Here is a 24,090-nt window from a genome sequence, read left to right on the forward strand (position 1 = left end):
CTTGCGATCCTCTTTTATATTATTGGTTGGCTTACCTTCATATTTCATCTTTTCTCCCCATACTTCCTTTTTAGTTACCTTCTGTTGTTCTTTAAGATTCCCAAACCTCTGACTTCCCACTAATCTTTGCTATGTTATTCGCCTTCTTTTAGTTTTATACTGTCCTTGACTTCCCTTGTCAGCCACAGTCATTTCTACCCCTAGAATCTAAGTAATATTCTTTACCATAAATTAAATCCAATAAATCAGTCTTGAACGTGGGTTGATTGTTCCCTGAACTTGAAAAGCTAAACAGACTCAAGATCATCAACTCTTGAATAATTCACCATTGAACAACTGACTTATTTCTAAAAACAAGTTTATTTGTATCTAGGTGTAAATGAAACTGTACAGTCTCCTAGTTATCTACAAAAAATCAATATATCCTTCATTTAGCAGCTTAGATTATTTTGCAGAGAATACTTAAACGGTTGATAGACATGTAGAACAAACAAGACAGATTTTTCCTCCCCTAACCCCGAGAAAAACATAGTACAAAGGAAAGTGCCCATAATGAGCAATCCTTAATATGAACATCTAATAATATTCAAGGCATAGAAATAGTCACATAAACACCATAGCACTGTTAACTCTGCACGGAAGGTCATTGTTTAACAGATGCAAGATAAATGTTTATAGGAAATGTAGCTTAGTTTTTAATAAATGGAGCACACCAGAAAAGTTAAGATTATAACCTTGGAATCATCCCTTATAATTGAGTAAATAATGTTTTATACAATTACAATTAAAATCATAATCTCAGTGAACTCAATTTTTAAACTTTGGGAAAATCCAGATGATTGTCATCAACTTCAGCAATTCAAAAGACAATCTTAATACTGGCTAAATACCAAGGGTTAAATTTCTTTCCCATGAATTATTCCAGTTTAATGGAGAAAAGCAATTTGAAGGTATTGTTTAAAGTAAACATTCCTTGTGAGTTGCTAACATTTAGGTTTTGTAAAAAAAAATGCTGTGTCCCAGAGATGATGGATTGCAATTAAATGCCCAATGATAGAGAATGCAAGTTAACAGACCGATTGGATCAGGTTTCTTACCGATTTTACATCTTGTTCAATGGAAATTATATTGGTCAGTTTTCCACCCGATCCATTTCCCACCTAATTGTGCCATTATTTACCCAATGTTAGGTTAAAATGGCCTCTCTTCACCAAACAGGAGCATGTCAGTTTAATTCAGTGCATAAAAAGACTAGTGTTTTGTTAAAAAGGCAACGAAAGGCAAGAAATAAATAAACTTGGACAAAAATGTACAGACTGAAACAGGAAAAAAAGCTAACAAAATAAATCGTTCAATTACTGTGTACATACAGCCAGCGAAACAATTTCCAGATTCACTGTAAACAAAGTTTGTGGAGTTATTAGTGCTATCCTTCTTTAAAACAATGCAGCCTTCATATTATTTGACGTTCCATTTACTATATCAGTTCAAATATCAATGATTGCAATTGATCAGAATTCCATCAAAATACAGATTCTAGATCAGATGAGTTGTTGATCGACTGAATGTATGGTACCTTTTTTCAAACATTGCTGGTAGACTCACTAATGAAGGTGACTGCATAGCCTGGATACAAGAAAAAAAAGTCAGTTGACATTTCTCTAATATAATGACAAAAAATTCAAGAGGCTCACACCACCCCAATACTAAGAGTCAGAGTCATACAGCACAGAAGCAGGCCCTCCATGACAACTCCTCCAATAAATGTAATATGCAGTTACATATTTTACATGATAAAATTATTTGCTCGACACAAGGATTATAGTGACATTCCTTTTTACCCAACTTCAACTTGGAAGAGCAGAACTCACGGCACCAGTGAAAATTCCTCCAACAGCTTGCACAGCTATGCAGAGGTCTTCGTGATGCACAGAATAGTTTTTGTTGGCCCAAATTAGCAACACCCATAACTGACAAGTGAAAAAGTTAGTGTTTGTGATAGCAATTCTTACCCACATTAACAGAAAATCTAGAACCACTGTGTCATTTTGAACCCATCAATTCCCAGGCAATAAACACAAAATGAAAGGAAAGAATGGTCTTGGTACCACTTTAAACAGTTTATCTATATTAAATAAGATGAGCACCAATATAATTTATCAGTAACTTTAATATTAGAGATGACTTAATTGGGTGAGTTGTGGAGGTTAAAAAAAAATGGTGAAACTACAGCAAGACTCACTGTCCATAAGATAGAAACGGGGCTGTCTTGACGAGGATGGATGCAGTATATTTCGAGGTCTACGGCCAATAGGTGCACCATCTAGTGAGTTGGAGCGCTGTACAGTTATATTGTTTGCCGACATCACTGAGTCACTGAGACCAGCAAGTGTGGATGAAGAACAAGAAATCTAAATATAGGAAGACCACTACATTACAGTAAGCAGATAAGGCAAGGAAATGTATAATGTACAAAAATGGAGGTGCTTCAAGTGAAAAGCCAATGTGGGAAATAAGCACGTGGCCTACATAGTAGTATTTTCTACCCTAAAATAGCTAATATTTGAAATGACCTCATGACAAACATCAATTCAATGGATCATATTAGCAACCACTATTACATATAGGTGATGGAACTTTTCAATATAATGCAATGGGAGCTTATCAGCTAGGCTACAAGATGGTTTAAAGAGGGGGAATTGTCCGTTACAGAATGAACAAGTGAAGAGAGTACGCGTGGGAGAAAGGAAATGGGTTTAAAACAAAAAGGGGCACAAACCAGAACCCTTATTTAAACATAGAAATAATGATCCCAGAGAGAAAACTCCAAAAAGACAAAAACTTACAAAATATTTGGGGTGAAAAATGAAAGGCAGCAGAGATTATTTCAAAGCATGGTGATCAGTTTTGCTAAGTACTAAAATAAATTCATTTTGAGTAGACAACTAGTTAAACAGATTATAAATTAAATTGCCAGTTTTCAAATCAAAAGTAAATATCAAGCGTTGATAATGCATAGTTGTTTAGCTGAACCACTGATTTGCAGCAGTTCAATTTTAATTCTATTTTGATTGCACGGCAGTCTGGTAATGGTGTTCAGGGACCAAATTCCAGAGTTGGACCACTTTCTTCTAAATGAGCAGCACATCCACTGGCACATGGGTGAATATGTGGAAAGTATGAATTTAATGACAAAACGGAAGATTTAGAAGTATTTAACTATGAAGTTTTAAAAACCAATGTGCTTTTTTAAAATAGATTTGATTTATTCTTAAAATAAAAGCAAAAACATCTGTAGATGATAAATTAAAGTGCAGAATCTGAAAATAAGATGACAAACTGGTTTACATCAATTTATTTAACTGCCTGTTAATTGTTATAAAACAGTTGAGAAAAAAACACTTATTCATAACACAATTGTAATGTAAAACGGCTAGTTACGATTCAAAACCAAATATGTACATTTGTACTTACCGTTAATGAAGTGGTGCTGGTACATCGGCTACCCAAGTGTGCTCCATTCCCTTTTGGGCTCTTTGTATCTGGAGTACTGTGAGCCATGAGAGCTTGCTGCAGAACTCTCTTTGGCGTTTTAGTAAATGAGAATGCTCTTGTAACCTAGGGAAACAAATGACACCATTGGATATGCATTTCAATGAAATTAATTGTGATAGAAATAATCACTAAACAGTAGTAGAGTTAAGAAATAACTGTTTAACTATAAAGGAAACATTTAAAGGAGACACCAGCTGAATGAATAGATGATGGTCCAACAAGAAGAGGAGAGAGGCAGTTTGGGAAGGTGGGAATAGAGTAGATATCTGGTGGCAATATATCTTTATTGTCATTGTACAGGAGTACAACGAGATTGGGAATGCGCCTCCCTTACGATGCAATAAATTAATTAGCTAGTCAGTATTAATTTAAACAACCCAATGAAACAAATTGTAACAGTTTTAAAACAGAATAAAGTGCAAGTAGATCTGTGCCGGATCACTGTGCGATGTGACCATCCGGCTCAGCAGGACCGGTTCATAGCAGCTATGGCCCTGGGGATGAAGCTGTTCCTGAGTCTGGAGGTGCGGGCGTAGAAGGCCTTGTAGCGTCTGCCCGATGGTAGAATTTCAAACAGACTGTTGCAGGGGTGTGAAGAGTCTTTGTGGATGCTGGTGGCTTTTCTGAGGCATCGTGTGTTGTAGATGCCCTCCAAGGCTGGTAGCTGTGTTCCGATGGTCCTCTGAGCTCTATGGACTACCCGCTGAAGAGCTTTCCTCTCTGCCTCCGTGCAGCTGAGATACCATACTATAAAGGTTTCAGCAGCAGGGTTGGGTACAGATAAAGATTTGCAATGAAACTTAACACACGATTCAAAAGCATGAAAAATAATTTTTTGACCTGTTACAAACTAATAAAGATGATTCACTATATTCATGTGATCCCCTTGTAACTGAAGTTCATTTTTGCAATCAAGTTGTGAAATACTTAGAACTACTTGTTTTGTTTTAGAGCACGGTGGGGAAAGTAGGATAGCACACAAAATAACTGAAAAGAAAGACAAATTTACAAAAAATCTTACTTAAAAGGGTTTGAATATTGCAAAGGAAATTGGGGAATTTGCTATTAATATTATGGATACAGCACTTCTGAAGTCTTATTCTCAATATGTTAATTTACCATTTCAGAAATGGATCAATCCAATATTATAATACTCATTTAGTCATAGAATAATGGAGCACAGAAATAAAACCTTAGGACCAACTTGCCCATGCCACCCAAGATGTTCTATCTACACTAGTTCCACCTACCCACATCACTCAAAACCTCTTATTTACGTAGCTATCTAAATATCTTTAATTGTTGTTATAGTACCCTCCTGAACTACCTCCTCTGGCAGCTGGTTCTATATACCCATCACCTATGTGGAAAAAACACCCCTTAGGTTCCTATTTGTTCTCTCACCTCTGGTTCTTGATTCCCTACTCTGAGTAAAATATGCATTCACCCTCTATTCTCATGATCTTGTACACCTCTATAAGATCACCCTCTCAGGCCCTCAAATCCCGGCGAAATCTTCGTAAATCTTCTTTGCACTCATTCCTCTGTTAACTCAATTGGGTTAAACTAACCCAAATTGAAAGGGACCTGTTTGAAATCAATAGCTCAGCAGTACACTTCTAGATTTGAGATTGAAAACTACCAGTCTGACATAATTCTGCTCAGGTTGAAACACATCACATCAATGACATACCTTCTTTGATGTCTTCTTAAATGCTCTTGATGCTTTGCTTAATGTGCTGTCCATATCTTTTGTATTGACTTCCAAAATCTCTGGGTCGGTATTAAAAATAATATTTTCCTAGGATTAAAAAAAATCAATTAAATCAGGTATGTAAGTAAATAATGATGCAATACGAGCAAATGTTGAAAAGGAAATTAGAGATGTATAGGTTAAGGAATCAATGTGTTTTGTGAAGAGTGGAAATGATTGTGTTCCAGATGTCAACTTCTCTACATCGGTGAGACCAAACGCAGGCTCGGCGATCATTTCGCTCAGTCCGCCTTAACCAGCCTGATCTCCCGGTGGTTCAGCACTTCAACTCCCCCTCCCATTCTGACCTTTGTCATGGGCCTCCAGTGTCATAGTGCGGCACACCGCAAATTGGAGGAACAGCACCTCATATTTCACTTGGGCAGCTTACAGCCCAGCGGTATGAACATTGACTTCTCTAACTTTAGATAGCTCCTCTGTCCCTCTTTTCCCCTTCCCCTTCCCAGTTATCCCACTGTCTTCCTGTCTCCACCTATATCCTTTCTTTGTCCCGCCCCTCCTGACATCAGTCTGAAGAAGGGTCTCAACCCGAAACATTACCCATTCCTTCTCTCCTGAGATGCTGCCTGACCCGCTGAGTTACTCCAGCATTTTGTGGTGTCTACACAAGTAATAAGGTCATAGGAAATAGCAAGGTTCAGAACATGAGCTTAAAACGAGTATAAGAGATTATAAATTAAGGGTACAAACACTTAAATTATATGGAAAGGAATAAAGAATTTGACAAGATTACAATCAGCTTGACAAATAAATGTTTACTCAGAAAAAAGTAAAGTACTTTGGAGTAATAGAAGGTGGGGTAGTAGGGAATTAATTTAACTAAAATAATAACAATGTGCTTGAAGGTTAGCTGGTAATCATCTTCCATGTATGCGTGTTCGTGTGCCCAACACAAAAGATACATAATTTCCCCCCTACTTTACACAAAATATATTATTCAACGTCTTGCACAACTTACTGCATCTGCTTTACAAATGGTATTAGCCACATGTCGACTAATCAACTTCAACCAGTCATCCTTCTTGTGCTCTTCCACAATTAATTGGAAACTGAACAGTAGATTTGATTGTTCTGTTGGAGGTCGTACCAGCAAGGCAAAGGCACTGCGGCAATCTGTCATATAATCATGAATTAATGTATCACAAATTTATAAGCATCATTAATCAAAAAGATGTTCTTCAATTAACAGTTGTAAACCACTCAAGGCTAGTATTTTATAAGCGTAGTTCACTAGTATTTGCATTACCCATCAAGTTTTTTATTATTATTATTTTTGTTTTATTGGAAGCATTTGTGTGAAAAAAAACATGACAATTTTGTAGCTTTATAAACAGCTTCAATTTTAACACTTTTCAAACAGGGCATTTAATTAAAAACGGAAAGAAAGGAAAAGAGAAATAAAAAAGGAAAAAGGGGAGATGTACCCGACAACCCACCCATGCCCAATGAGTGATGTTGAATTGTGTTCAAATATTGTATTGTTCCAGAAAATCAATAAAAGGTGACCACATTTTTAAAAATTGCTTCAGTTTGTCATTTGAGATAAACCTAATTCTCTCGAAATGTAATGTGTCCGTCATTTCTGTAATCCACATATTCACTGGAGGAACTTCAACACTTTTCCAGAATTTTAGTACGAGTTATTTTGCTAATATTAGTCCATAGCCGACAAAGCGTCGCTGAAAACCAGTCAATGTACTACATGCTTCTGATATTCCCAGTATTATCAGTTTTGAGTCTGGCTCTAATGGGATTTTCAGTATATTGGAGAAAACGTTGAATATTTCTGTCCAAAAACGTTCTATTTCTGTACATAGTACGAAACTATGGACTAAAGTGGCTTCTTGGCATTGACACTTATCGCAAAGAGGAGAAGCACTGGGGAAAATGTTGTTCAGTTTGGTTTTTGAATAGTATAACCTGTACAGCACTTTGAACTGTATCAGGCAATGTCTGGCATTTAAGGAGCAAGTATGGATATGTTGTAAGCTTTCGTCCCATGTATCATTGGAAATGTGTTGACCCATCTCATCTTCCCATGCATGCCTGTAAACCTCAGATGATGGGGCGTTGATGTTTTGAAGAACATTGTAAATGCAGGATATCAACTTCTCTGCATTTGCATGTCTATTCAAACATTCGTCAAGTTTGTCTGGACTTGCAGTGTTGTAGTCTTGCATGTATGTTTTCACATAGTCCCTAACCTGAAGATATCTGAAAAATTATTCGTATTCAAATCGTATTTCACCCGCAACTCTTGGAAGGAGGAAAAAGTCCCCTTCCAGTATAGGTCTCCCACAGTATTAATTCATTTGTTCTTCCATTGGGTGAAGACACCGTCTAAAATAGAGGGTTTAAATGAGGGGTTATTTGCAATAAGGAGGAGAGACATGTCTCTCAATTTAAGGCTGAACTTCAACTGTTTCCAGATACGAATAGTACCATGAATTATAGGGTTATGATTGCACATTGACTTATTCTGGGTTATTGGAGACAGGACAATCGAGCCTATGGAACAAGGCAAACAATCTTCTCTTTCCATTTTTAGCCAATTGGCCTGTTGGTATGAAACATCCAACCAGAAGATTATGGTTTTAATATTCGTTGCCCAGTAATAAGAAAGAAAATTGGGTAAAGCTAGTCCTCCATTCTCTTTGGATTTGCACAAGTGCTGTTTATGTATTCGGTGACTTTTGTAGTCCCATATAAAGTTAGTAACAATGGAATCAATTTTTGGAATGAAAGATTTGAAACAATGGAATGAAAGATTTGGGAAGATGTATCGGTATTGTCTGAAATAAATATAAAAGCTGCAGGAGAAAAATCATCTTTAAGGCATTCAATCTGCCAAGGAGGGAAATAGGCAGTGTTTTCCAAAATTGAATACAAGTATGAAGTTTTGTAATTAATGGAGGGAAATTTGTTTTAAACAGGAGGGAATATTTCCTGGTAACGTAAACTCCGAGATATCTGAGTTTATCGGTAACAATTCTAAAAGGGAACTGTTGGAGCCGGGTAATGTCTTGTTCGTTTATTGGCATAATTTTGCTTTTATTCCAAATAATTCTGTAGCCAGAGAAGATGCCGAATTGGTCTATAATGGATAGTAAATTTGGGGTACTAGTTCGGGGGCTAGTGATGTATAATAGTACATCATCTGCATAGAGGGAAATTTTGTTCGTATGTTTAGTATTGTATCCGTATATGCCTGGGTGGGACCTGATGCTCTCAGCAAGTGGTTCTATGGTATCGCTCTTGCTGTAACATCAAAGATACATCCCACTACTGAAAAATTGCTAACAAATCCATTGTCACAGCTAAACGAAATGCAAATATTCCCTTCGGCCCATTATTTCCATGCCGACCAAGTAGGCATACTGGGCCAGTCCCATTTGCTCCATATATCACCAAATCCTTACTATCCATCTGTCAAAATGTCTTTTGAAAGAAGCTATATCTGCTTCTATGGCTTCATCTGGCAGCTTGTTGCAGGAATGTACTATTCACTCAGTAAAAAGGTTGTCAGAGGAGCATCACTGGCAAGTAGACTCAACCAACAAACACAAATAAATTACACAAAGGAAAAGATTAAACAAATGCAAAGATAAAACATCAGTGGAAAAATACACTGTTAGAAAACAAGTCCATGGTAGCATCAGAGAAGATCCATGGTGTTCTATAATCTAGGTAGGATTAGCAGGTTGGTTCAAGACCCCGATGGTTGTAGGAAAGCAACTGTGCCCGAAACTGGTGGTGTGGGACATCAGGCTTCAATGGTAGCAGCAAGAGGGCACAGCTCGTGCAGTAGAATCCTAGACGATAGATGCCACCTTCTTGAGGCTACGCTTCATGTAGATGCTATCAATAGTGGGGTTCGGGGCGACGTGCTGTGGTTTACTGGCCTGAGTTCACTGCAGCCTCTTGCATTCCTATACGGAACGGAATTCCTTATGGAATTGCCATAGACATAGAAAATAGGTGCAGGAGTAGGCCATTCGGCCCTTCGAGCCTGCACCGCCATTCAATATGATCATGGCTGATCATCCAGCTCAGTAACCTGTACCTGCCTTCTCTCCATACCCCCTGATCCCTTTAGCCACAAGGGCACATCTAACTCCCTCTTAAATATAGCCAATGAACTGGCCTCAACTACCTTCTGTGGCAGAGAATTCCACAGACTCACCACTCTGTGTGAAGAAATATTTTCTCATCTTGGTCCTAAAAGACTTCCCCCTTATCCTTAAACTGTGACCCCTGGTTCTGGACTCCCCCAACATCGGGAACAATCTTCCCGCATCTAGCTTCTCCAACCCCTTAAGAATTTTATATGTTTCTATAAGATCCCCCCTCAGTCTTCTAAATTCCAGCGAGTACAAGCCTGGTCTATTCAGTCTTTCTTCATATGAAAGTCCCGCCGTCCCAGGGATCAATCTGGTGAACCTTCTCTGTACTCCCTCTAAGGCAAGAACGTCTTTCCTCAGATTAGGAGACCAAAACTGCACACAATACTCCAGGTGCGGTCTCACCAATGCCCTGTACAACTGCAGTAGAACCTCACTGCTCCTAAACTCAAATCCTCTTGCTATGAATGCCAACATACCATTCGCTTTCTTCACTGCCTGCTGCACCTGCACGCTTGCTTTCAATGACTAGTGCACCATGACACCCAGGTCACGTTGCATCTCCCCTTCTCCTAATCGGTCACCATTCAGGAAATACTCTGCTTTCCTGTTCTTGCCGCCAAAGTGGATAACCTCACATTTATCCACATTATATTGCATCTGCCATGCATTTGCCCACTCGCCTAATCTATCCAAGTCACTCTGCAGCCTCCTAGCATCCTCCTCGCAGCTAACACTGCCACCCAGCTTCGTGTCATCCGCAAACTTAGAGATGTTGCATTCAATTCCCTCGTCCAAATCATTAATATACACTGTAAATAACTGGGGTCCCAGCACTGAGCCTTGCGGTACCCCACTAGTCACTGCCTGCCATTCCGAAAAGGACCCGTTTATTCCTACTCTTTGCTTCCTGTCCGCCAACCAATTTTCTATCCACCTCAACACCGAACCCTCAATACCATGTGCTTTAAGTTTTGTACACCAATCTCCTATGTGGGACCTTGTCGAAGGCCTTCTGAAAGTCCAGATATAACACATCGACTGGTTCTCCCTTATCCACTCTACTAGTTACATCCTCGAAAAATTCTATAAGATTCGTCAGACATGATTTGCCTTTTGTAAATCCATGCTGACTTTGTCCGATGATTTCACCACTTTCCAAATGTGATGCTATCACATCTTTAATAACTGATGGCCATGATGCAACATGTTAGGATGCTTTCTACCATCCATCAGTGGAAGTACGTTAAGAGTGTTCACTGACATCTATACACTAAAAGTCTCATTTGTTTGTTTGTTTGTTCCTGAACTACAGCCAAAACGGTACACAATAGTGCAACAATGTTAGGCCCACCTTACTCACCGTCGTTCCTTTGGTGCTAATGGAAGAAGTTTCATTGAAATCGGTGTTATATTTTTAGTTATTCAAATTTTTAAGTTTGAATCTATCTCCTAGAGAGGGAGGATAAGGGGGGTTGAGGGGGGTGGAGTGGGGGCAGGGGAAGAGTGGAGGGAGGGGATGAGGGTGGGAAAAAGGGTGGGGGGGAGAGGGATGAGGGGAGGGTGCTGCACCAATGCAGGAGAGGTTTGGGCCCCAACAGTGGTCTAGTTCCTATTTAAACTACTACAAACCCACTGACTCCCACAGCTATCTGGGCTACACTTCTTCCCACCCTGTCTCCTGCAAAAAGTATATCCCCTACTCCCAATTCCTCCGTCTACGCCGCATCTGCGCCCAGGATGAGGTGTTTCACACTAGGGCATCAGAGATGTCCTCATTCTTTAGGAAACGGGGCTTCCACTCTTCCATTGTAGATGAGGCTCTCACTAGGGCCTCCTCTATATCCCGCAGGTCCGCTCTTGCTCCCCCTCCCCCCTGATTCGTAACACAGATAGAGTCCCCCTTGTCCTCACCTTCCACCCCATCAGCTAGCGTATACAACAAATTATCTTCCAACATTTCCGTCACCTCCAGGATCCAACATCTTCCCCTTTCTGCTTTCCACAGAGACCGTTCCCTCCGTAACTCCCTGGTCCACTCGTCCCTTCCTACCCAAACCACCCCCTCCCCAGGTACTTTCCCCATGCAACACCTGTCCCTTTACCTCCCCCCTCAACTCCATCCAAGGACCCAGTCTTTCCAGGTGAGACAGAGGTTCACCTGCACCTCCTCCAACCTCATCTATTGTATCCGCTGCTCTAGATGTCAAATTCTCTACATCGGTGAGACCAAACGCAGGCTTGGTGATCGTTTCGCTCAACACCTTCGCTCAGTCCGCCTTAACCAACCTGATCTCCCGGTGGCTCAGCACTTCAATTCCCCCTCCCAGTCTGACCTTTCTGTCATGGGCCTCCTAGTGTCATAGTGAGGCCCACCACAAATTGGAGGAACAGCACCTCATATTTCACCTGGGCAGCTTACAGTCCAGCGGTATAAACATTTACCTCTAACTTTAGATAGCTCCTCTATCCCTCTCTTCCCCTCCCCCTTCCCAGTTCTCGCACTGTCTTCCTGTCTCCACCTATATCCTTTCTTTGTCCCGCCCCCCCCCCCCCTGACATCAGTCTGAAGAAGGGTCTCGACCTGAAACGTCACCCATTCCTCCAATTAAATGAGAGTAAGTCTGAGGTCATCCTATTCGGCCCCCCCGACTCCATCAAATCGATAACAGGCAGTCTTGGAAGTCTATCCTGCCTAGTCAAACCGCATGTCAAAAACCTCGGCATGATATTTGACTCTGCATTAAAATTTGATAAGCAAGTCAACGCTGTGGTAAAAGCCAGCTTCTTCCAACTTCGAACCATAGCTAAAATCAAACCTTTCCTCCAATTCGACGACACAGAAAAAATCATTCACGCTTTCATTTCCTCCCGCCTAGACTACTGCAACTCCCTATACACTGGGATCAGCCAATCTTCCCTGTCCCGCCTGCAACTGGTCCAAAACGCCGCAGCGAGACTCCTGACGGGTACCCGTAAAAGGGACCACATCACCCCGATTCTGGCCTCTCTCCACTGGCTCCCTGTACGGTACAGAATCAACTTCAAGCTCCTCCTATTCACATATAAAGCCCTAAATGGACATTCCCCCCCCCCCCTACATCAAAAATCTTCTAACCCCCCTCTCTAACTCCAGGTCACTCAGGTCGGCCGACTTGGGGCTATTCACTATCTAGGCTTAAGCTCAGGGGTGACCGCGCTTTTGCGGTTGCAGCTCCTAGACTGTGGAACAGCATCCCTCTCCCCATCAGAACTGCCCCCTCCATCGACTCCTTTAAGTCCAGGCTCAAAACCTATTTCTACTCCCTAGCGTTTGAGGCTCATTGAGGAGGCGCTGTGAACTGTTTGCGTGCTACTGTATGTTTCATTTTTTTTCCTTAGTACCTAATCAGATGTACAGCACTTTGGTCAACGTGGGTTGTTTTTAAATGAGCTATACAAATAAAATTGACTTGACTTCTCTCCAGAGATGGTGCCTGACCCGCTGAGTTACTCCAGCATTTTGTGATACCATTGATTTCTACATCACCTGATAATAAGGATGCCAATGACTGTTGGATAGACCACCACATAATCTATTTCTATCAGTCTGGCCTCAAAACAATGGGACAATCAGAAGAGATTAAAGCAATTGTAAAGGGCCCGTCACAGGGAAAGACATCATAAAGCTTATTCTCAATGCTCTCTCTTTCATCTGTTACAATGGTGAGAATTATCAGCATGCGACAAACCAAAGAAACTAGCATCAAAATGTGTGCTTGCCTTGTCCTCTGCAACCATGTGCCAACCGTACAGACTGCAAATGTTGCAAACAAAAGATGTATGTGGATGTACATGCATTACTTTTCTCTTTCCAACTCAAGAGTATAAAAACTCAATGTGATCTACTTCTGCCAAGATGCTTCCCGTTGTCATTTAATGAGTGGTTTAGCATTGCGTCAAATAGGAAACAAAAGATTTAAATTTTAGTTTAAGAACCATTACTGAAAGGAACATTCCAAAGGAAATACATACATGATAAATAACAAATTAACCTAGACATATTTGTATGCAACATCATTAAAATACTTCCATGTGCAATTCACCAGCTTACATAAACTGAGGAGCCAAATGGAGGAATACTTTCTTTTAAAATGTCTTCGAAGAACAATCCTGACTTTTTTTGCACTGACCTTCAGTCTCCTTAATATCCAATACTTTTTTTATTTGTGAAAGAGGCATCAGCACAATGTGTTTGAGGGAGGCAGGAGGGCGTGTTTGTCCATGAGGACTCTTGAAGGAACTAATTACTTTATGGCGCTTTCTTGCTATCTGTAAAAAAAATTGCCAGTATTGTGACAAAAAGCGAGGGGAAAAATTGTCCGTTCGTGTAGAGTTGCATGGGTGAAAACCAAACATAGACTGCAAATGAACCAAAAGAAGGGATATATGTGGTTGTACGGCTGTATCTACTGCAATACTAGCTTTATTTTCCCTTTCCATACACAAAAGCATCAAAGCTCGTTATGGTCTACTTCTGCCATTATGCTTCCACTCATTTCCTGAGTGGTTTAGCATTCCATCAAAAAGCCATCAATTATCTAGAAATAAAACGTTGCAATTTTATGCAAATAAAATGTTTCCAGCATTTTCTGCTTTTATTTCTGAATCTCTAAACTGACTCCTGTAAATAGGCAGCAAGTTTTCAGCTATGTATCCAGTTGTGTGAAATTACTGGAGCCTATTAAATCTGCTACAATATTATCAAATGGTTAGGTTTTATTCAATCCATTTTTAACCTTTTTGTATGGGCATTTCTATGGGAAATGTTAAATTTATTTTGCAACCCGTATAATATTTTTGCAAGTTAATCTTGTCAAACAACCATTAAACAGGTAATCTACTTGCAACCATCAACTGATCTGTCTTCTATATATAATCTTAAATGTGCTTTATTACCTCCAGGCAGTCATTAAATAGGAATAAAGTGACTTGTTCCCCTCGATCACATAACTCATCATCCAGAACAACCGTTTCCACTCGCTGGACAAGGTTGCGGTGAGAGGATAGTAAATTGGCCTACATAAAGGACAAGAATATTTAGTATGGCAAACATAACTATTCTTCAAAATCATAATGAATCTTGAATTAGGCAGGTTCAAAGCAACAAATAATCATATCATTCCAGCACAGGGAACAGAATTGGAAAGCAAACTTTACTTATAATGATTTCATACATCAAAAAGTTGTGTCTTTGAAGTGGCTGACAAAAATGCACGGAATTTAAGAATGACACATTCTAAATCAATCCAGACCTCCCAAAATTTGATTTTACAAATTCAGAATTTTACATCAAAATTCATAACATAGCGCGTAATGCAACTTTTCAGCAAAAAAAGCATGCACGGAAAAGGTGCATACGCGTTGCGCTACATTCATGTGTGAAAAATGACTATTATTTTCAACAGTCTGTAGTTCTTGGACTACATGTACAATGTCAGGCCTATCACGAGTATATTCAATGGTTATTGAACAGAGATACTTTTTGCAACACAAAGAAAAAAATGTTTTGTTTTTATCTTATAAAAACGTACAAAATTCTTAAGGGGTTGGACAGGCTAGATGCAGGAAGATTGTTCCCGATGTTGGGGAAGTCCAGAACAAGGGGTCACAGTTTAAGGATAAGGGGGAAGTCTTTTAGGACCGAGATGAGAAAGTTTTTTGTTTTTTTTACAGAGAGTGGTGAATCTGTGGAATTCTCTGCCACAGAAGGTAGTTGAGGCCAGTTCATTGGCTATATTTAAGAGGGAGTTAGATGTGGCCCTTGTGGCTAAAGGGATCAGGGGGTATGGAGAGAAGGCAGGTACGGGATACTGAGTTGGATGATCAGCCATGATCATATTGAATGGCGGTGCAGGCTCGAAGGGCCGAATGGCCTACTCCTGCACCTATTTTCTATATTTCTATGTTTTTTCTATTTTGCTTTTTCCTTACACATCCCAATTCTCTTGGTATTGAATAAAAGAACAATGGTCATAAAATGTATGACTAAGTTATGAAGAAAGAGTTTCATTTAAAACTGCACATACCTAATTTCATTGAAGACATACCTGCTCCAGTGGTCTTCAACAGGTCCATGTATCCCCCTTTCCCCCCACTTCCACTCCCCCCTCCCATTATCCACCCTCGTTCCCCTCCCCCCCGCATCCTCTCTCAACATCCCACAACGCAGCGAGGCATGTGTTTTGCGGAAAAATGTGAGGCTAAATCAGAATGGCGGAAATAAAATACGAAAGCGGAAACTTTCCGCCAAATTCGGATAGATTGGGTGGTCTGTCATTCCCATTATTACTATTCATAGAACTTGTAGGTAGATCTATCCGTTTTGTTTTCTCCAATTTTCAATTATTTATTTTTGTGATTTGAACATATGTTCAAATCACACAAAAAAAATTGAAAATTGGAGAAAACAAACGGATATACTGCAAGTTAGTCAAAAGTTTGAAGCTTCATTATGAAATCTCAAATATTTCCAAAGATTATAAATCAAGATACTGCCCCATTTATTCATACCAACATCCTATGTACTTACGGGACAACCATCGACTTCATAGACAACGTCGAATATTTGTCGTTGACCTTCAGTTTTTCTTTTATCTTCATTGATATGCCTAAAAGGCAATGACATTAATACCTTATTCAGAAAGAAATAAAGCAATAATTTACAAATGGCTTACAATTAATGAACTAGTGTTAATATCTGTCTGTGGAAATGTCCCAATGAGAAAAACCAAGCATTATACGACACATAGATGTCTAAAAACCTGCTGTAGAAATTCAATGGGTCGTGCAGCATTTATAGAACCCAAAACATCGACAATTCCTCCCCCATGCTTTCCCACAGTTGTTGCTCAACCTGCTGAATTCCACTAGCAGTTTGTATTTTTGCTTCAGATTCTAACATCTGCAGTCTCGTGTCTCCAAGATACATATTACAGACAATTGAAAAACATTAACAGACGGTCTAATTCTGCTTCTATGTCTAATGGTCTTGCACTTTTGTATATGATAGACCTTAATTTATCCCAGGAGCGAAAGGGAAATTGATCTGCCAACAGTCATAAAACACTAGATACATGAAATTAAAATGACGAGTGGAAAGTATTGGGGATGTGCAAAGATTGGGGAGGCAGTGGGACAGGAATGGGAGTCAGTCTACCCCACGGCAAAAGGGGGAGTGGTTGTACAGTTTGATAGCCACAGGGAAAAAGGATCTCCTGTGGCGTTTTGTGCTGCATCTTGGTGCAACCAATCTGTCGTTGAAGGTACTCCTCGGGTTGACCTGCGTGTCATTGCCTGAGCTGTATTGCCCAAGATGCTCCGCAGTTTGAGGTACACCCTCCCCTCCAAAACCACCTCCCGTACATCCAACACCGCCCCCAGGATGGAGCCAGCCTTCCAGATGAGCTTGACAATCCTGTTGGCGTCCGCAGCTTTCGCCCTGCTACCCCAGCATGCAACAGTGAAGTAGATGGCACCGGCTGTCACTGATTTGTAGAACATCTGCAGCATCTTACTGTAGACATTGAAGGAGCGAAGCCTTCTCAAAAAGTACAGCCGGCTCGGCCCCTTCTTGTACAGGGCCTCAGCGTTCCTGTCCAATGGTATCCTACCAGCATATTGTTTTACAACACACAATGGGCATTCTCAAAATTGCAGTAAGTTTTAACGTTTTATCTCACCCTCCATTATATTGGTGAAATCCACTAATTTCAAGGCGCAATATTGACTTATCTTTACAACCTACACCAATGAACATTATCCTTCTGATCAAGCCCTAGCTTTATTTCAATGTTTGGATTGAAGTAAAACTAATAAGGTTATTCAAAGAATAGAATTGCAGTGTCAATAGTATTTCAACAAAAGCCAACCATCTCACTGATAGTATTAACATGTCCTATGTACAAATTGTCCAAGCCTGTTTAAAAGCAACTAGATTCTAAGAGTAATTTATTTGACCGAATAAAGGTTTCTGATATCATGGATATAAAAATGCATTGCAAATACAACTTTACAGATCTTCTACTTGAATATCAGTTTTCAGATATTATTTGCTTTGACTGTTTCCACATGTTTTTAATAAAGAAATGCAAAAGCCTCATGACAAAGACTAGGCAATTTTGCTATTTTCTGGTTTGATTCGGAGGGCAAGCACATAGCAGTGGTAAATGTGCACGTAAAAATAAAATGCATATACAAAGTAAATATATTTAATGTATGTTTGGAATAAATACAGGAAAGAAAAAAAATGCCAAATCACTTCTTTAAGAAATGCAAAGATATCCAACTAGCAAAACTACACTGAAAATTGGGGATAATTTCACACACAAGTTACCTATCGTACATAAAGTTCTCAAATCAAAAATAAAATCAGAACTTACGTCATGACTTCTTTGAGTATCTCAATGGCATTTTCCAAACTGACTTTGTCGGGATTGTCATCTGCAGTATGCTTCCAAAGGTCTGAAGAGATAAGCTTGAACTGAACAATATTGTAATGTACAACTAAATTTGAGACGATATGTTGCCAAGTAATATTGTGCATCTCACAAAAATGCATCTTTGGATCACATTTCATAAAAGTGATTTTATTAAAAGTAGAATCATAGAGTTATAAAGCATGGAAATAGGCCCTTTGGCCCAATTTGTCCATGCCGACCAAGATGCTCCATCTAAGCTTTGGAAAGCGTTTCCACCTTTCCAAACTTTGCATTTGGCCCATATTCCTTTAAATCTTTCCTATCCATGTACGTATCCAAATGTTTTTTAAATGCTGTTGTTGTACCTTCCTCAACTAGTTCCTCTGGCAGCTTAATTCATAATTTGAAATATGAATGTTCGAATTTCTAAATCACAAAATTTCATCTTTAATGAGAAATGCAAGTGATTAAAATGTTTCTCCAGAAAATCTCTGCCTTCAATATACCCAGCAGACAACCCCATAAATCTAAAATCATATTCCATTTTTCATGGCTAATCCCATGTGACTGAGACATTACCCCCTATAGGCTTTACAGCTGTAAAAAAATGAGAACATGGCCATATAACAATTCGATCATATCCTCAAAAATCAAGTGAATTTACACTACACAGACCACATGTTAAGAGTGTACCAAAGGCAAAATTATTTTTGACCTTCCACATCGGCTGCTGTGCCTATATTTATTTTCTGTTTCCCAAACCAGAACCTCAAGACCTTGTCGTATATGAACACCTACTCATTTCCAACCACTTAACAAAAAGGCATAAACGTACAATTTGTTGCCATTATTCTTCATCTAATACATTGTCCTTTCATTTAGTCCATCTAAAAACTTCCTGCAATTTGTCATCTTTGCAAATAATTCAACCAGTTCAAAGATGTTGACCATCTTTCTAAAATTTGCAAAGGAAATAAAGAAATGCATATCAGATAATAATGAAGATCTTGCTTGAGTCAATCATACAAATACTTTCTTAAAGCCACAACTGACTTTAATATGCACCCTAAATATTTCACAAACAATTTCAAAGATTCACAGTACCATTTAGTAGCAAAATAACACTTGGCAACCTCTGCACAGGACGTATAAGCAGCTCTGCTAGGCTCTGGCGACCACATTCCGGTTTAGCTTGATTAATCTGGCCAAAATAAATAATTAGAATGAAATATAATCAATATTAAATTTCATCATTAAATCGACAAAAATAACCAAAATGAACATGAAGCCGAAAAGAATCTCTCAAAAAATATTCAATCAATTAAAAAAGTGACACAGACCAGGTGCCATGGCTCAGAGTACTTCTTCTCAGATGCGCTGCCAACTTGCCAAAAGTTATGTTAATAAAGAGATGGAGGGATTAGGTTTTGATCAGGACATGATTCACTAATAAAATAGAAACATATATTTGACTGATATTTGTCAGTAACAGCAAAGCAACGGTGCATGCCTCTGAGCTACATGAAAGCAACCCTTCCTGCTGCTGTGACAAGGATTTTACATCTATAAAGTCATGAAAGGCTGAACTGCCATTCAGGCTAAATATTATCAGATAAAGCAGGAGATTTGAACACTTACTATTTTAAAACTTTTTTTATAGAGAAAATGATAGAATAATATTCAAGTTCAAGGCAGAAGTTGAAATATAGCCCATCTAAATTTAAATGTTGTAATATTTCAGAGGAATGAATCTCCACAAAATTACTCTAGCACCATAGGATAGTTAAGAGTGACTTAACAGTTGGCATATTATTAACTGATCGTTATCCAAAAGTCTACAATGAATAGATTGTAATCATGCATTGTATTTCTGCAGACTGGTCAGCACGCAACAAAAGCTTTTCACTGTAACTCAGTACACATAATAAACTAAACTGAAGGATGTATTCATATAATATTGTTGTTAAGACAGTCAAATGCAAAAAATAGGTTCAATGGATTTTTATTACCCTGTGTACCAAGGTAAACATTGTAAAATAGGGATTATTAAATGTTTAGCATTTTTGAAAAAAGACAAATAGCCAAGCCAGGATGAAATATATCCCAGGTGTTATAAGAAACAAAAAAAAAGACAAACTACAAGCTGTTATCAGAGGGGTTATTCGACTGTCCCTCACTTGTAGAATTGTGGTCAAATAACAGAGTTTGTCATTGAAAGAAAACGTTGTTGTGACAGTGAGGAGGAAAGTCAGAAGTCTGGACAGTTGGGGAGGAAAGTGGTAAATGCATTTGGAATGGTAGGCAGGAGAATACACAGCAAATTATAGGACATCGAATGGTACGGATTAACAAACAGAACCCTGAAGTATGTGTACATAAATGCAGATAGGAAGGCAAGAGAATTATGTAGTTAAAAAAGTCATGCCAAATGCGACGTTAAAAAGTCATGCCAGTGATGAGGCAGAAAAAGTCAGTACATTTCTGTACATGAACGTGTACTTGAAGAGTTCTGAAATGCAGGTACACTGCAGAATTGCAGAAACTGGCACATTGGGCAGAATATATTATAACTTTTCTTTTGATTCTATGATACACCCCATGCAACTAAAGTGAAATAGTATGCAACTGACTGAATCAGTTCATTGATTCCTGAAAAATACTGTACAAAGCTGCAAAAAAAGTACCGCGTGGAGTAAATGCAGGGAGTCACTCACTGCAACTCAGGGTTCCTTCTGTTAACTGTACATGGAGTGCAGACATTGCTGCAAGGACACATGCCCCTCCACCCCCTTAAGATCATTAGACGGCAAGGAGACGACAAATAGACGTCAATAAAACCTACCTTCAAGAAAGCATGAAATCTTGGTTTTTGTTTTACACATTTCCCAATCGTGTCTTTGCTCATTTCAAAAAAGTTTACAAATGGTGGGTAGGTCTTCATCAAGTCCTTAGACTGAAAAAAAATCAGCTGCTTTACATTTAATTAATTCAATTCACTGACTCCTCAATGTTTCCTTCAGATGGATGTTTTGGTCGCTAATGATCATTTGGAATTCTTGTAATCAACACTTCATACATCCAAAGTGATTCAAATCTCTGTAGATTTTTGGGCCAATGAAGAGTTTTTGGACCTCTGGAGAGTTAACATTATTTGTAAACTCAGATTACATTACCACATCCCCAAGAGGAAACATTCAGGTCGCCAAGAGTGTTATGAAAAAATATCTAAACAGTCAAGTGTTTTAAGAGACGAATCTAACAATCTTATATTATCCTATTATTTTTTTTAATCTATATCCCAGCCTAGTTTACAGGATGAGAAATATTTTCAAAATTCCAGAAATTATCCTCTCCAGGTCAAATACATTGCCCTCTTAAAAATGAATTTGGTAGGAGTGAAGGCAACAACAAATAGAAACATTTATATTTTTAGTGAAATTAAATGGAAATCTATCCTATTCCAAATTATGAGTGTATACCAGAAATTAAATTACCTCAGATAGATAGCAGAGGCAAAGAATGAAATCAGCGAAACTAATGTTGATGGCCAAAACTTATGTAAAACCATAACATCACATTTTTCCCTCTCCATAGCACCACGTTCTGGGTGTTCACAGCTGTGCAAGTATCCCACAAATCATCCTGCCATTCCCCACAATGGAAGGCTAGTTAGCTAATAACTCATTGGACATTATATGACACCTAGCATGATCCCATCCTAATTTGACATTTCAATTCCACTCTAAAGCTGCTCAACTCTTCTCTTCACTGGTCCAATGACCGTCCCATCCACACCACCTCCCCCCTTCAGTACAACAATTGTCACTAAATCTTTTCTGGTCAAGATGATCTGCACTCACTGTGTTACAAAGGTGGAAGATGGTTGCTTTAAAAACATTTTTCAATACTTACATAATTTTGGATTATGCCACCTATACTGTGATTTTCTGACCAGTTCAGAATAATTTCTTCAAGGTCAGACTATGGGGAAAACAATAGGTGACCATAAGCAAGATATATTAATTACCAACATATGCACAGTTGATGAACAAGATACTAGATTTTGATTTAAATTTGCCTATAAATTCACTTCTGTACATTCTATCCATTTTCTGTGAGAATATTTCTTACATTAATTGGATTCTTCCTATCATATATTAAAAATCAAAATGAATAATTTCCACATCTTAAACTTGCACTCTACCATCTTGCTGTGGTATTATGAACAGAAATCAAAATACAATGAAGATATTTTTAAAAGGAGCCAATAATTTCAGTTCCATTACACACAAAAGTCTAATCATTTAAATTAAGTTTAATGCATAGCTATTCATAACTGCAATCACTATTTCTAATGGAATAAACTTACCTTAATTTTTGTATGCACATCCAAAATATCCGGAATACTGCCAAAAATTGTTTTTATTTCTTCTTGTGCAAGAATAGGCCCTCCAAGTTGACCCTCTTTCTCCAATGGAACCTTAAATATCTGAAGATAGACACAAAAAAGCTGGAGTAACTCAGCGGGAAAGTCAGCATCTCTGGAGAGAAGGAATGGGTGACGTTTTGGGTCGAGACCCTTCTTCATACTGAAAGTGTTTCAAAATGATTAACAATCTATATACTATTAAAACTCAGATCTTGTATATATGTACCTATCTTTCTATCACAGCTGCTATTGGGTGTTTAGAGGTTTTAAATTTACATGTAACTATCTTTCTATCACTGATTTCGGCTGATTACGGCAAAACGGTAAACCGCAGTGCCACAATTTTTGCACCGCCTTAATCACACCGCTGGACGCTTGCCGAAAATGATATTTTTATTTAATTTGGTCGTGTATTTTTTAAGTTACAGAGGTTTAAAAGTCAAAACTTTTTTTCTCTCAGTTATTTCGGCCGATTTCGGTAAAAAAGCTGAACCGTAGCGCCACGATTTTTGCACCGCCTTAATCACCACAATGAACGCTGCTGGAAAATGATTTTTTTAATTTGATTCGGTCGTGTATTTTTTAAGTTACGGAGGTTTTAGTAAAAAAAAAAAGATTCCAGCCGTTTTTTCCATTGCCTTCAGCGTGTGACGTCAAAATGCCCATGTGACAAGAGCTCGCCCTTGTAACAATGATGCTAAGAGTGTGTCTGGGGGAGAGAAAATTGGGGGGGGGGTCTGAGAATGGGGACTGGGACAACAGGGGTCGTGCGGAGGGGACTTGGTGGTGGGGGAAAGAGGGGTACTGGGAAAAGGGGAGGTCCCCCTCCCTCCCCTCTCCCCCCTCCCTCCCTCCTCACCTCCCCCCTTCCCCCCCTCTCTCCCTCCCCCCTCCACACCTCCCCCCCATCTCTCCTCACCCCCCCCCCCCTCCCTCCTCCAACCTCCCTCCCTGGTGTGGGGAGAGTAAGAGTGGGGCTGGGGGAGGAGAGAATGGGGGGTGTGGGGACGGGCCCAACGGGAAAGGGAGGTCCCCCTCCCTCTCCCCTCCACACCTCCCCCCCCATCTCTCCTCACCCTCCCCCCTCCCTCCCCCAATCCCTCCACACCTCCCTCCCTGGTGTGGGGAGAGTAAGAGTGGGGCTGGGGGAGGAGAGAATGGGGGGCGTGGGGTCGGGCCCAACGGGCCCGCTTTGCTAGTAACAGCTAAAGATCAGAGAGAGAATACATTTATACATTCATCTTTGGATGTTGGGGGGGGGGGGGGGGGGGAAGCATCTCAGAGTTGATACTCACGATGCGGCATCCTCTATGCTAGGGGCAATTAATGCAGATTACAAGATCTTTTTCTAGAATACCAATCACTAGATTCTGAGCATGTGGTGGTGTTTCATTTCAATTCTCCACGTCACTCCCTTTCTGACATCTGTCCTACTCTGCCTCTTAGTGATCCAATAAAGGCATCTTCCCACTGGACACATTTCCAATCCTCAAGACAGAGTTCATTAATTTCAGATTTTTAATTCGGATATTCAACAACCACAATATTTGAGAATATGTTGGATCTGCAGATGCTGGTTTAATACATAAAAAGCTACAAAGTGCTGGAGTAATTCAGCAGGTCTGGCAGCATTTTTTTGAAAACGAGAATAGGTGACGTTTCAAGTCGGGATCCTTCTTCAGAGTTAGATAGAGCTCTAGGGGCTAGTGGAATCAAGGGATATGGGGAGAAGGCAGGCACGGGTTATTGATT

General features: G+C 39.4%; 1 protein-coding gene across 3 annotated transcripts in view; it reads right to left on the reverse strand.

Moving 5' to 3' along the window:
* Nucleotides 1-379: 379 nt before the first annotated feature.
* Nucleotides 380-24,090, reverse strand: part of ect2 (epithelial cell transforming 2) — a 46,405-nt gene continuing 22,694 nt past the window's right edge. For 2 of the 3 annotated variants that reach the window (XM_078410955.1, XM_078410953.1), the window contains exons 13-25: nt 22,279-22,398; nt 21,822-21,890; nt 20,752-20,862; nt 19,014-19,110; nt 17,871-17,952; nt 16,022-16,100; nt 14,389-14,508; nt 13,623-13,761; nt 6,288-6,442; nt 5,249-5,356; nt 3,475-3,618; nt 2,243-2,411; nt 380-1,626 (exon numbers count right to left, since the gene is read on the reverse strand). In XM_078410955.1, coding sequence (XP_078267081.1) covers nt 1,583-1,626; nt 2,243-2,411; nt 3,475-3,618; nt 5,249-5,356; nt 6,288-6,442; nt 13,623-13,761; nt 14,389-14,508; nt 16,022-16,100; nt 17,871-17,952; nt 19,014-19,110; nt 20,752-20,862; nt 21,822-21,890; nt 22,279-22,398 — 1,437 coding nt within the window. In that variant the 3' untranslated portion in view covers nt 380-1,582. The remainder of the gene's footprint in view (nt 1,627-2,242; nt 2,412-3,474; nt 3,619-5,248; nt 5,357-6,287; nt 6,443-13,622; nt 13,762-14,388; nt 14,509-16,021; nt 16,101-17,870; nt 17,953-19,013; nt 19,111-20,751; nt 20,863-21,821; nt 21,891-22,278; nt 22,399-24,090) is intronic. The other variant, XM_078410954.1, reaches the window with a different exon arrangement.

This window comes from Rhinoraja longicauda, chromosome 13 (genome assembly GCF_053455715.1).
Source record: "Rhinoraja longicauda isolate Sanriku21f chromosome 13, sRhiLon1.1, whole genome shotgun sequence".
In the NCBI taxonomy this organism is placed as follows: Eukaryota; Metazoa; Chordata; class Chondrichthyes; order Rajiformes; family Arhynchobatidae; genus Rhinoraja; species Rhinoraja longicauda.